Here is a 13,244-nt window from a genome sequence, read left to right as displayed (position 1 = left end):
TTTTTACCCCATGTAATACGACGTTGTGTGGTTGTTTTATATATATATATATATATATATATATATATATATATATATATATATATAATGTTTGTTCAGCGCAGCCGAGCCCTCATTTCATTTGAGAATTCTCTCGTTCTCTCTTTCGCTCTAGTCTTTGAGTTCTCTCATCCATCGTTCTCTCTTTCACTCTGGTCTTTGAGTCTTACTCTCCGAGTTCTCACTTCTCTGAATCTTTGATAGTCTAATTCTCTCAGTCTCTTAGACACTCAGCATTGTAGTCTGTTACTCTGGTGTATTCTGGTGGAAACCCTAGTCGAAGTATACGAGTAATCGGCTAGTCTGGTGGAGTGGTGGAATCTAGTCCAGTCACCGGTGGAATTGTGGAACTGATGGGCATATTTTACGCTCATATTTTAGGTACATCTTTATAATATTTTTATATTAATTATTTAATATTATCTAATAATTAGTTCTTTTTATATACATAGTATAATCTATTCTTATACTATATATAATATATATAATATATAATTTATAAGAGTACATACTACGTACTTAATACTATATATATATAATATACAATATAATATATAATATAATATATATAATATAGAATGCATTATAGTATGCATATAATGCGTACTACATTATAATTACTTTTATATATATATATATATTATAAATCTAAACTTTACAATTGATTTTTTCTTTTTGTACAGGCATGCATCATAATAACATGGCTGGAATTGTGGAAGACTCAGGCATAAGGCAAAATAATAGGAAAAATGAGTGGTAGAAAATGATTGGGAAAATATATAAATAGTTAAGGTTTTCTATTGTAAAATGTTCATTCTTCCCCTCTCGAATATTCTTTAAGGTTGTTATCAATGTCCATTCGCGGCTAATTTCTAGTTTGGTTTAGTGAATTGAAGCCCCGGAGTTCATTACACTGTAAGGTTATTTATTTATTTTTATTATATATATTTTTATGCATTTGAGTATTAAATATTCTTCTAAATTATTTGAATAGTTGTATCATTTAATTGCTAGGGAGGCCTACTAGTTATTTATTTGATATAATTATTTGCTATATTAGTTAATGTTGTGCTACAAATTATTCTAATATTCAGTAGCAACTGAGGTTAATTATTGACGGCTTAGTGATAATTGGTCTCGGGTCGAATATTTTCCTAAGTTAAATGCAACCGCTTGTGCTTGTGTTATTTAGTTTGTCGGTTTTCCTAGTTCCTATTGCTGCTATTAAATTAAATCTATAGCGCTTGTCTTAGATTATTTAGTAGTTAGGGGTAATTAAACCGCTTGTGCTTTATTTATCTATAACTAAGGGAAAACAGAAATGAAATCATTTCACGACAAATATTCAATTGCATATTAATTACTTTATTAATCAATGATCAGTGTTGAATTCTGGTGGTGGATCTTTACTAACCAAGGTTTCTTATTATAAGTGTTTCGATATATTATTTTCATTGCTTTATTCGTTCAGTTAAATTACTTATTTATTTAAATTCTTTTTTAATTTATCTTTATTCTCGATATATTCCAAACCCCCCTACCTTTAATTTGAGCACAAAAGTTAAACTAGTTACTCCTCGTGGGATCGACCCTTACTCCCACTACTACGTTTGTAAGGTTCTAATTTGGGAGCCTACGACAGCTCACCAGGAACGCTGGAATCGAAGCTCTCTGTTCTCGAGGGATTACTTTTTAGAAACGAAGTAATTGCTAAACCCTATTTACATTTTTGTTATAGATTATTGTCTTATTGATTAGGGTTTCTAATTTGCTATGATTATGTAGACTGCGATACTTGTCAATCTGTTGAGAAGTTCCGGATTGCATGTCACTAGTCCTTTGAGTGTGAATTTCTGATACTTTGATTAGGGTTTCTAATTTGCTATGATTATGTGGACAGTGATACTTGTCAATTTGTTGAGAAGTTCCGGATTGCATGTCACTAGTCCTTTGAGTGTAAATTTCTGATATAGTGATACTTAGTTGGTTTTTATGATTTTGTCATTTCGTGGAAGCCCTACTGCCCTAGCCCCTAGCCACTGTGGCACTGCGTGTGAAATACTGTAATCCATATAAATGTTAAGCATGCTGGTATTCTGGTGGAAACCCTAGCCCATGTCACCATGACACCATGTGTGTGAGTGTGTGACTGAAATTCATACAATGATGAGCATTATAAAGTAGCATACATCTACTTAGCTTGAATGCCTGATTATGGATTTCTTTGTAAATTATAAGTGTGAAATTATAAGTATTAAGTAATTAAGTTTATGGATATGTGACCCTTAAATCATTTATGTGCAATTCTGCATACATGATGAAATGTCCAATTAACTGAATTTTGTCTGTTTAAAACTTTAAGTAATTGTTGCCTGTGTGACAAAGACCTAGTCCATAATTGTTGATGATTTTTCATGAGTGATTTCCCATTCAGGCATTCACTGATACTTTCTCCTTTTTGGATGGAAAGTGTTAGTGGTCTATCTGGAAGCCAACCTGAGTTGAAGGCTTGAAGCACCAGCTGTAGAGACTGTTACTCCTCAGTCTCAGCAGCCTTTGCCTCCACATGTTCCAAAGAAAAGGAAAGAGGTTGAAACCACCAGATCTCCAGAATGTGATTACTTTGAAAAGATTAAAGACAATGAGGGCATTGCCATAAAAAGAAAATGTATATATTGTGCAAAAGTGTATGCATGTGAGACCAAGAAACATGAGATTTCTTCTCTAAGGAATCATATTTTAAGCTACCTTAAAAATCTTCAATTTAAGGATACAATGACGATTGTGTGGTTTCCCTAATGCATTGTGCGCCCTGATGCACGATATAACGATTGTGTGGTTTCCCACCTTTTGATAAAAAAAATTAAAATTAAAATAAAACGTTTGATTCTTTCAAAAGGACACTGAGAGAGAAATGTTATGGCCCAACATACTGTTTGAACTGCGAGAGAAATGTTACGGCCCAATATAAGGAAACGATTCAGCCCAAACATTTTTACCCTAAAGAATCATATATAACTGCCAAACCCTAAATCCTGATCCGCTCTCTTGAGTCTCGGCTGAGGGTTTCCGGAAGTTGGTCTGCAGAACGGCAATCTCGTTTAGTCTCTCCCACCCTCAACCATGGTAATAACCTCCCCCTCTTTCTTCAATTTTTTAGATCGGCACATAGCTTTTCCGGTTTTGTTTTTCTATTGAATTGTGTTTTTCATTTTACTTGTGGCGTTATAAATGCATGATATGATTTGTTTTATTAGCTATTTTCGTTTTTATATCTGGACTGAGCAGAGATTCAGAAGATGGAGTGTAAACGAGAGATTTTATTCTGACCTAAACATTATTTGTGAGTGTGGTATATAGTGATTTGAGTTTCATGTATAGTGCTATGGCTATTGATGATTTTTTGGCATATTTTTCAGATGAAGTTTCAATTTTCCTCAATTTTTGCATAATATTAGAGTTAGAGTTTGATGAAGTATACAGATAGGGTTTGAAAGGATATAGCGGGTTATATCTCATCTTTTTGGTGGTTTTAGTATTTGGATGCAGTTTTGCTTTTGATTTCTCTTATTCTGATACATTTCAAATTTATGGGAAAAGCTGTTTCTCAAATAAGCAATCTATGATTCTTGCATATCTCATATTTATGGATTTCAGCCTGTTCCCTTCTTTCTGAATCAATCTATGATTCTTGCATATCTCATATTTATGGATTTCAGCCTGTTCCCTTCTTTCTGAATTGTGATAATTCAGCATTGTATTTGTATAGAGTTGTTTTGTCATGCCCTCTGTTATTTCCCTAATTTCAACTAAGCTCCTTTAGTTAGAGGGTATGTTATGGAAACTTATGTTATAGTTTGTCTCTTGCAGGTGAACGTTCCAAAGACTAAGAAGACATACTGCAAGTCCAAGGAGTGCAAGAAGCACACCTTGCACAAGGTTACTCAATACAAGAAAGGAAAGGATTCCCTTGCTGCTCAAGGAAAGCGTCGTTATGATCGCAAACAGTCAGGTTATGGTGGACAGACCAAGCCAGTGTTCCACAAAAAGGTGAAACTATATGAGAACAGTTATTCTTGCTTCGGTGAAATGTTTAATGTCTATCCACTATGTATGGATTTAAGTAAACTTGTGGTGCAAAAATTTACTTTTTTTTTTATAGTCAAAGAAAGAATTTCTTTCATGGACTGACTCTTCTGACGTTTTTAATCCTGATCCACAAACCAGGCTAAGACCACGAAGAAGATTGTGTTGAGATTGCAATGCCAAGGGTGCAAGCATGTTTCCCAACATGCAATCAAGGTTTGTTGTTAAACGATTACGTCTAGTTTTTGATTGACCCATCATTTGTTCATTTTTTAATATTGACTAATGAATCACTGCTGTTTTTGTTTGTTTGTTTGTTTGTGCAGAGATGCAAGCATTTTGAGATTGGTGGGGATAAGAAGGGAAAGGGAACCTCCCTTTTCTAATTTGGAAATCAGAACAATGCAAATGTTCTTATTTTGTTATGGTTATACCCCAGTTGAATTTTCCCATGGCTTGGGATTTAGTTGTAGCAAATTGAATGCCATGCCCATGTTCTTTGATGCTTATTATGACAGTTATTATCTGTGTTTCAACTTTCAAGATCTAAATATAGTTTTGTTATTGCTGTTTCTTTAATTAGTTTCCCTATCATATTTGCATTTTTTGCTTTTTGTTTTGTTTTTGTGTAAACTGTATGAATTAGAATCTATGAATGCAAGATGTGTATGTACCTTTGTAAAGCATTAACTATCTGAGTAAAGAAAATGGTATAGAAGAACAAATTGATCTATCCATTATTACTTGTATACAATATAGATCAACACTCTATCAATTACCATGCCCTTTTTTGTGAAGTATGAAGTGAATCAATCTTTCATCTGCTGATTGAACGTGAAGTGACTCGACAGTATTGGAATTGATTAAGTTGTCAGATGGTGAGGTATGATAGTGTCACATTTGAAGGTTTGGCTGAGAGTATTTTATGATGAAACTTGTTTATTTGTGATGGTTAGTTGGAAATTTTGGATGGCTGAGAGTATTTTATGATGAAACTTGTTTATTTGTGATGGTTAGTTGGAAATTTTGGATGGCCAGGAACGAAGAGCTATGGCACAAAAAATCTGTCTGCAAATCTAATATCATTGTACTTTGAAATTATGAAAATTTATCACAACAAAGGGATTGAATTGAAAGAATAAATCAGAGCAAATATCAATTTTAGTCCCACAAGTATTAGTAAAATGACAGTTTTAGTTCACATGTTTAGGGGATGTTTGGTTCATGGAAAATGTTTTCCAAAGAAAAACATTTTCCTTAAAGTGAAGGAAAATGTCGTTTTCTAGTGTTTGGTTCATGGAATTCATTTTCCATTAGAAAATGAATTCCTCAAATTTGAGGAAAACAAAATCCTTGGTTGGACCAAGGATTTTGTTTTCCATGGAAGATGGGAAGAAAAAGTGAATAGATTGCCTATTTTATCCTTACTTTCTTTTTTAATTATATTACTTTTATTAATTTGTAGGGGTATATAAGTCTTTATACTCATTATTCCTTACAATTCCAAATCTAACCAAACAATAGAATTAGTATTCCCAGTAATTTTTTTTTCACCAACCAAACAATGAAATTCATTTTCTTAGTAATTTATTTTCCATGGAATTCCAATTCCACTTCCCTTAAAATATTTTCCGCGAACCAAACGAGCCCTTAATTCTTATCAATTTTAATTCACAATTATTGTTTTAGTGTCAAAATTCAGGTTAAAGTATCTATTAGGTCCTTGTACTACAGTGATACAGTGATTTGTTTAATTTTGTTCAATTTAGTCCCTGTACTTTGAAACAATTAAGGACAATAGTTGATGTAGCGATCTGTCATGTCATCATACTTACATGCCAACTCATATATTATTTTAAAAAAATTTTAAATTAATTATTTTTACCACCAATATATTATGGCAATTTATATCCTGCACCACGGCACGCGTTGCATTGTGCGCCCAGATGCAAAACGAAGTTGTTTCAAATTTTTTTTTTTTTTTTTTTTTTTTTGAAATTTCGCTACCCAGTGTTTGGCAATTAATTCTCCTTAAAAAAAATCTCATGTTCAAAAATGTACATAATTGTATACATGAATGTACATAATTGTATAACAAAATATACATACCGTTTTTTAAAAGATAATACACATAATCTAACATAATACATAATAAACATAAACTTCTAACATAATACACATCAACTCTTAACATAATACACAAAAATTTCCTGATTCGGATGTACATAATTGAATAAAAAAAAGTGTACATAATTGTATAAAAAATATACATAATTGAATGAACAAATATACATAATTGTATGAACAAATATACATAATCACAGCAACTTTCTACTGCGCCTCCCAAAACGACGTCGTTTTGGGAGACGCACAGTGCTATGCGCGCCGTGGTGTAGGGTATAACGATTGATATATTACATTAATATGTCCAAAATAAATACATAAATATAAGCTATTGTCCTCAAGTGTTTCACTTTTAAAAGTACAGGAACTAAATTGAACAAAATTAAGGTAAAAAGATCAAATTGAACAAAATACTATAGTATAGGGACCTCATAGGTACTTTGACCCAAAATTCATCACGTTAGTCACCCCTTCGTTTAAGGCATGCCGAAAAATGAAATTATTAAGGGTATTTTCATTCTTTTCAAATTAAGATCCCAATTTGAGCATGAATAAATGGATTTAAGCCATAAGATCTATCCAATCCGTAGTTCTCCACAAATTTAGGTAGGATGAGGAGGAGAACTGCGAAGTGATCGATTTTAAGGCTTAAATAAATCTATTTATTCCATCTCAAATTAGAACCCTATGTTGAAAAAGAGGAAAATGCCCTTACAATTTTTAGATTTCGGGATGTCTTAAATAGAGGGCTGATCGGCGTGATGATTTTTGGTACTAAAATAATAGTCGTGGATGAAAATTGGTAAGAATTAAACATGTGAACCAAAACCGTCATTTTGCTAAATACTTGTGGGACCAAAATTGATATTTGCTCAATAAATCAAGAATTGAACTATTTTAGAGAGTTCAAACATTTTTTTTTTTTTTTTTGAATGCGTTCAAACATTTATTTATTTATGAGTTAATTTCATTTTTGGTCTTAGATTTATAGGTGGCAACTGGCAATTCACTTTTAGCTTTTTTTTTTTTTTTTTTTTTTTTTCATAATATTCATTTTTGGTCATAGTATTATTGTGACATGACCAATTTTGATCATTTATAAAAAAAATTATTGAAATTTGGTTAAATACAAGGTATTTCGTTCTTCAATTATGATTTTTTTTCAAAAAATTAAACATAAAAAATATAACGGGTCAACGCACTTTGTATTAAAATGATCAAAATGTCATTCAATTTAATAAATTTTAAAGATTTTGTAAATAGAGAATTAAAATTGATCATGTCACAATAATACTAGGACTAAAAAAAGATGTTTTGATAAAAAATGATTAAAAGTGGACTGTCACCTATAAATTTAGGACTAAAAATGAAATTAACTCTTTTTTATAGTAGAAGATTTTATTAAATGTATGAGATGTATTTAATTTAAAAATAAAAAAAGATTTTTTTTCCCTTTTTTATTAATACAAATTTTTTTTGCATTTTTTCGCTTGTTCGTCTTCCTAATTTGGCTGATATTGTGTTTTACATTGAAAATATTTCTCGATTGTCTTTCTCGTGAGGCCGGAGAAATGCTGATCGAAGATGGTGAGCCGTTCAATGATTGGACATTGTAGTTGTTCGGTTAGTTGATCAGTTCAATGATTGGTAATTCGGTGGCAAGAATTTTTTTTTCTGGAATTGCGATGGTGGGTGCAACCGTGATTGTTTTTGGCAATTTTTATTTTTGTGAGACATTTCTAGTTCTGTGAGACAATCTGACCAAAGGTAGCATTGCGTTGCTGGTCACGTCGTCGTTTAAATATTTAAAAACATACGAGAAATTTTTTCTGATGAAAATCAAAATTGCTAAATAAAGCATTATTAAAGCTCTTTAGGTATTCTAAATTAAAACCTATAACTTCAATCATGTTTCTGTTTGTACAGATAGTGTACCGTTGATGCATATCTATAGTTTTGCATAAATTTTGTGGCAACTGCTACATTTAAATATATATTTTTTCATCTCTTTTTGGTTTTTTATAATGTAATAAATTAATTTTATGCTGGGCTCATTGCTGCGCAGATGACCCTGAGCATTGACCTGCCTACTGCTAGGCAGATAAAGATTGTATCGGTTAAATTCCGGGATTCTTTAGGTTCTAGGGGTTGTTACAAATGAGTCTCTTTGAGGGCTACTTATAATCATTCCACCTCCTTAATTGATGGTGAGGATTTATTTAATCTTATAGCTATTAATTAATTTCTAAAATTCTCTCTAAATCTCTACACAAACTTAAGGATTCTACAAGATTTTAGAATATTTTGAGTTTTTACTACTTCTAGTGTTATGTACATGCTCCTAAAAAGTTCTACAAACTATGAGAAGCTATCTAAAAGTTGAAGAGAAGTATAGAATGATGTAGCAAACTTCGAAAATGTGTAGCAAAGGTGGATGGGCGTTACATCTACTATATAAATAAGAGCCAATAAAGTTAGACTTTGGGAACTAAAAAAAGCCAATAAAGTTAGGCTTATAATGGGAGCTAAAAAATGTCCGTCAAATTATTTGATAAAATGTATGGTTCAGATTATTTTGATTTTAGTATTTTTTTAATGAGTTAATTCTATTTTTGGTCATAGATTTATAGGTGAAAATTCACTTTAATTCTTTTTTTTTATTAGTACATTCATTTTTTGTCCTAGTATTATTATGGCATGACCATTTTTTGTCATATATCAGCAAAATAGTTTAAATATCGCTAAATACAAGACATTTCGGTCTTTAATTATGAATTTTTTCAAAAAAAAAATATATCGGGTTCAACCTACTTTATATATATAAAAAAAAGATTGAAATGTCTTAACGACATTTCAACGATTTTGTTGAAGAAGGACTAAAACTGGTCATGCCATAATAATACTAGGACTAAAAGTGGACTGACACCTATAAATCTAGAACAAAAAATGGAATTAATTTTTTTTTTCTACTTTATCCTCTATTATATCATTTACTTTTCCTAAATATTCATACACTCCGTTAGTATAAACTTTAGTAACAGAGTATTCCGTTAACTATTTATTATTCTTTAACTTACTCATTGATTTTCATAGGAAGGTCTTAGGTTCGAACCTTATCCCAATCAAATTTGGCATAATTAAGTTCGACTCTATTACTCTTATTAAATTAAAAAAAATTAGTAGCTACAACAAACAAAATAATACATATACATTTCTTTAATTTAGAATTATGTGTCTACCATGCCTTTATTCAAAAAAAATAAAAAATCATTATTAATAAATTAAATAAGAGAAATAATTTCATTAGTTATATTGTCTTTATTTTCAACATTACAAAAATTCTTTACATTCAAATTCATCAATTGATTATATTCACTACATTGTCCATTGTCTTCTTTTTACACTATCTTTTAATTAAATAACAAAGTTATAGCATTCAAAAAAAAAAAAATAACAAAGTTATAATACAAAATAATGTCATATATTTATTTACCAATTACTCCATCTGTCCCATTTTATCTGTCCTACTTACTATTCATTGGTCAAACCAACTTTTTCTTCTTTGTTTATTTTTTTTAGTCTTTTTTACTTATTTTTAAATTTGTTTTTTTTTTTTTTTTTTTTTTTTTTTTTTTTTTTTTTTTTTTTTTTTTTTTGTTTAATAGTACTTTTAGTGTAGCTTCTAAATATATAAATTTTGTTTACTAATACTAAACTTAATATTGTGAAAAATTGGATTAAAAATAACTTCAGTCAAACCTCGTTAACCGAACCAAACACATAAAATGGGACAGAGGGAGTAGTATTTTACTAATATCATAAACAAAATAAAAAAATAGTTTGAAGCCAATCATATTAACTACTTGGGGATTTGTTGACAAAGAGAGTATTCAAATAACCCAACAAATTGAAGTAGAAAACTACCTCGTAATATCTTTGGGCTACATCATATTTAAAATGTTCAAATTTTTACTACCTTATTTAATCTTATTCAATTGCTTAAACTAGGGATTTCATTAACCACAATAACTCATTTAACAATAATGGTTGAACTAAATGAACCACGAGCAGAACACCTAAAGGACTGATCGATATGCTTTTATATTGATAAGAATATGTAAATGTTAATTAAATGAACCCCGAGCAGATCACCAAATAAATGACTGGTATGCTTTTATATTGATAAGAATATGTAAATGTTAATTATATCATTATCTTACGTAGCTACATTCAAAACTAATTATTAAAACTGTTAATGTAGGACAATATAACATCATAACACACTTGATGTATTGAAAAGATGTCGAGACTACAACAATGCTGCAATCAATTTGGCAAACCTAGAAAATGAATACAATTCAAAATATCCACCGTTGATCCATTCATTGATCCTGTATGTAAAATACTTATTGTGCGTTTATTGAATATTTTAGAACCAGTATAAATTTACAATTCATTTCATCTTCTAGACTCAACCTGCTTAGATTATAGGAAAAATCAGCATCAACCTTGACAACAAAAACACTTGGTATATAGGATATAATCACTATTTTTAAAAAAGGTTTATGCACAAAGTGAAAACCAATTTAACTCCAAGGTTAGCATCAATTAAATAAAAAATTAAAAAAAAGCGCGCGCACACACACACAAATCAAGTACTACACTCATTCCTACTAATTCTAAAAATATATGAACTTGAAAATGATCACATGTGCAAAATGGATGTGGAAATTGTTGATGAAATTGGACACGTTGCAGCATCAGTATTTGGACTACCTGTAAAGTTATTGTTGTTACTATCAAGTAAACAAGTTATGAAAATAGAACAAGAGGTACTTATGAACCTTAATACAAATATAATAAATATTAATATTTATTCAATACTTTCACATCAAACATGTAAGGGGGAAAATTACCACTGCAAAATATCAATAGGCGCTTGCATGATCAAGAGTTCATAGTACAACTAAGATATCAGCCATATACATAAGGCAAATCCAGAGCTTCTTACTCCATAATCTCATTGCATAACGCTGTCATCTATGCTATCACCAGTAACCCAATTGCAAATAACATACTATCAGGAAAAAAGATGAGGACAAATAGTGAAGATGAAGACAATGACAATGCTACTTAAAAGAGAATTAAGAAGACTTAGAAAAATTCAAACCAAAAGTAGTATTTATTTAGACTATCGTTTTTAGACTATCGATTTTACAATGTTGCAAACATTTATTTTAGTTACAATTATAATTAATGAATCTCCTATATTATCTTGCATAGTTGCATTCATATACTTTGAATTACATATTTAAATAAAGAAATTTGACATTCAATTACCTATGTATGAACTTTTCATATATAATCTTGCATTAATATAAACATTAGACATTAGCCATTCGTGCAATGCGTGTGTAAAATTAGTAGGTCTTTATAAATATAAAAAAGGATTCATGGAATTACTTTGCATGGACCAGAGTCTACTTTGCATTGTGGACCCTGGTCCAAAATAACCTTAAAAATAACCTTACTGTTAGCAATTTATGTTTATGTAGTTAACATGTTATGTGTTTTCAATTTATTTACAAGCATATAAAATGTTAATCACATGTACAAAATATATCAATCGTAACACATTATTTTTAGACCAAAAACTACAAAGCAAGATAAACCTTTGGTACATGCAGGATCAATGTATGCAGGATATCTGTGTATGTATCTCTGTGTTGCATCAAACCAGGCTAAGACCACGAAGAAGATTGTGTTGAGATTGCAATGCCAAGGGTGCAAGCATGTTTCCCAACATGCAATCAAGGTTTGTTGTTAAACTATGATGTCTAGTTTTTGATTGACCCATCATTGGTTCATTTTTTAATATTGACTAATGAATCACTGCTGTTTTTGTTTATTTGTTTGTGCAGAGATGCAAGCATTTTGAGATTGGTGGGGATAAGAAGGGAAAGGGAACATCACTTTTCTAATTTGGAAATCAGAACAATTCGAATGTTCTTATTTTGTTATGGTTATACCCCAGTTGAATTTTCCCATGGCTTGGGATTTAGTTGTAGCAAATTGAATGCCATGCCCATGTTCTTTGCTGCTTATTATGACAGTTATTATCTGTGTTTCAACTTTCAAGATCTAAATATAGTTTTGTTATTGCTGTTTCTTTAATTAGCTTCCCTATCATATTTGGGGTTTTGCCTTTTGTTTTGTTTTGTTTTTTTTGTTCTTGTTTTTGTGTTAACTGTATGAACTAGAATCTATGTATGCAAGATATCTGTGTATGTACCTTTGTGCTGCATTAACTATTTATGAGTAAAGAAAATGGTATAGAAGAACAAATTGATCTATCTATTATTACGTGTATACAGTATAGATCAACTATCTATCAATTACCATGCCCTTTTATTTGAAGTTTATAGACTATAAAGTGAATCAATCTTTCATTTGCTGATTGAATGTGAAGTTACTCGACAGTGTGCAATTGATTAAATTGTCAGATGGTGAGGGATGATAGTGTCACATTTCAAGGTTTGGCTGAGAGTATTTTATGATGAAACTTGTTTATTTGTGATGGTAAGTTGGAAATTTTGGATGGCAAGGAACTAATAGCTATGGCACAAAAAATCTCAGTCTGCAAATCTAATATCATTGTAGTTCTTTGAAATTATGAAAATTTATAACAAGGGATTTAATAATTGAAAGAACTAACAACCGAACTATTTTAGAGAGTCCAATGTTTATTTATTTATTTACTTCTTTTGTTCCATTTTATGTGTCGGGTTCTTTTAACGAGTCTTGATTGAAGTTATTTATAATTTATTTTTTCATAGTATTAAGTTTAGAATTAAGATCTAAAATTTACTCCCTCCGTCCCATTTTATCTGTCCTACTTACTATTTATTGGTCAAACCAACTCTTTCTTTCTTGTTTATTTTTTTTCTGATTTTTTACTTATTTTTAATTTTTTTTTTTTTGTGTTTAATAGTACT

General features: G+C 30.4%; 1 protein-coding gene across 2 annotated transcripts; it reads left to right on the top strand.

The window, feature by feature from the left end:
- Positions 1 to 3,058: 3,058 nt before the first annotated feature.
- On the top strand, positions 3,059 to 12,418 carry LOC109148838 (60S ribosomal protein L44-like). 2 transcript variants are annotated; one of them, XM_019296584.1, is made up of 4 exons: positions 3,059 to 3,165; positions 3,910 to 4,089; positions 11,990 to 12,064; positions 12,171 to 12,418. In XM_019296584.1, the coding sequence occupies exons 1-4, from the start codon at positions 3,163 to 3,165 to the stop codon at positions 12,228 to 12,230; spliced, it is 318 nt and encodes a 105-aa protein (XP_019152129.1). In that variant the 5' UTR covers positions 3,059 to 3,162; the 3' UTR covers positions 12,231 to 12,418. The 2 variants fall into 2 exon arrangements, with proteins under 2 accessions (XP_019152129.1, XP_019152128.1); XM_019296583.1 differs by lacking the exons at positions 11,990 to 12,064; positions 12,171 to 12,418 and adding exons at positions 4,267 to 4,341; positions 4,452 to 4,704.
- The last annotated feature ends 826 nt before the right edge of the window (positions 12,419 to 13,244 follow it).

The sequence above is a fragment of the Ipomoea nil genome, unplaced genomic scaffold (assembly GCF_001879475.1).
Source record: "Ipomoea nil cultivar Tokyo-kokei standard unplaced genomic scaffold, Asagao_1.1 scaffold2144, whole genome shotgun sequence".
Taxonomy (NCBI): domain Eukaryota; kingdom Viridiplantae; phylum Streptophyta; class Magnoliopsida; order Solanales; family Convolvulaceae; genus Ipomoea; species Ipomoea nil.
The sequence above is the reverse complement of the archived record's forward strand: the minus strand, read 5'-3'. Positions and strand labels throughout refer to the sequence as shown.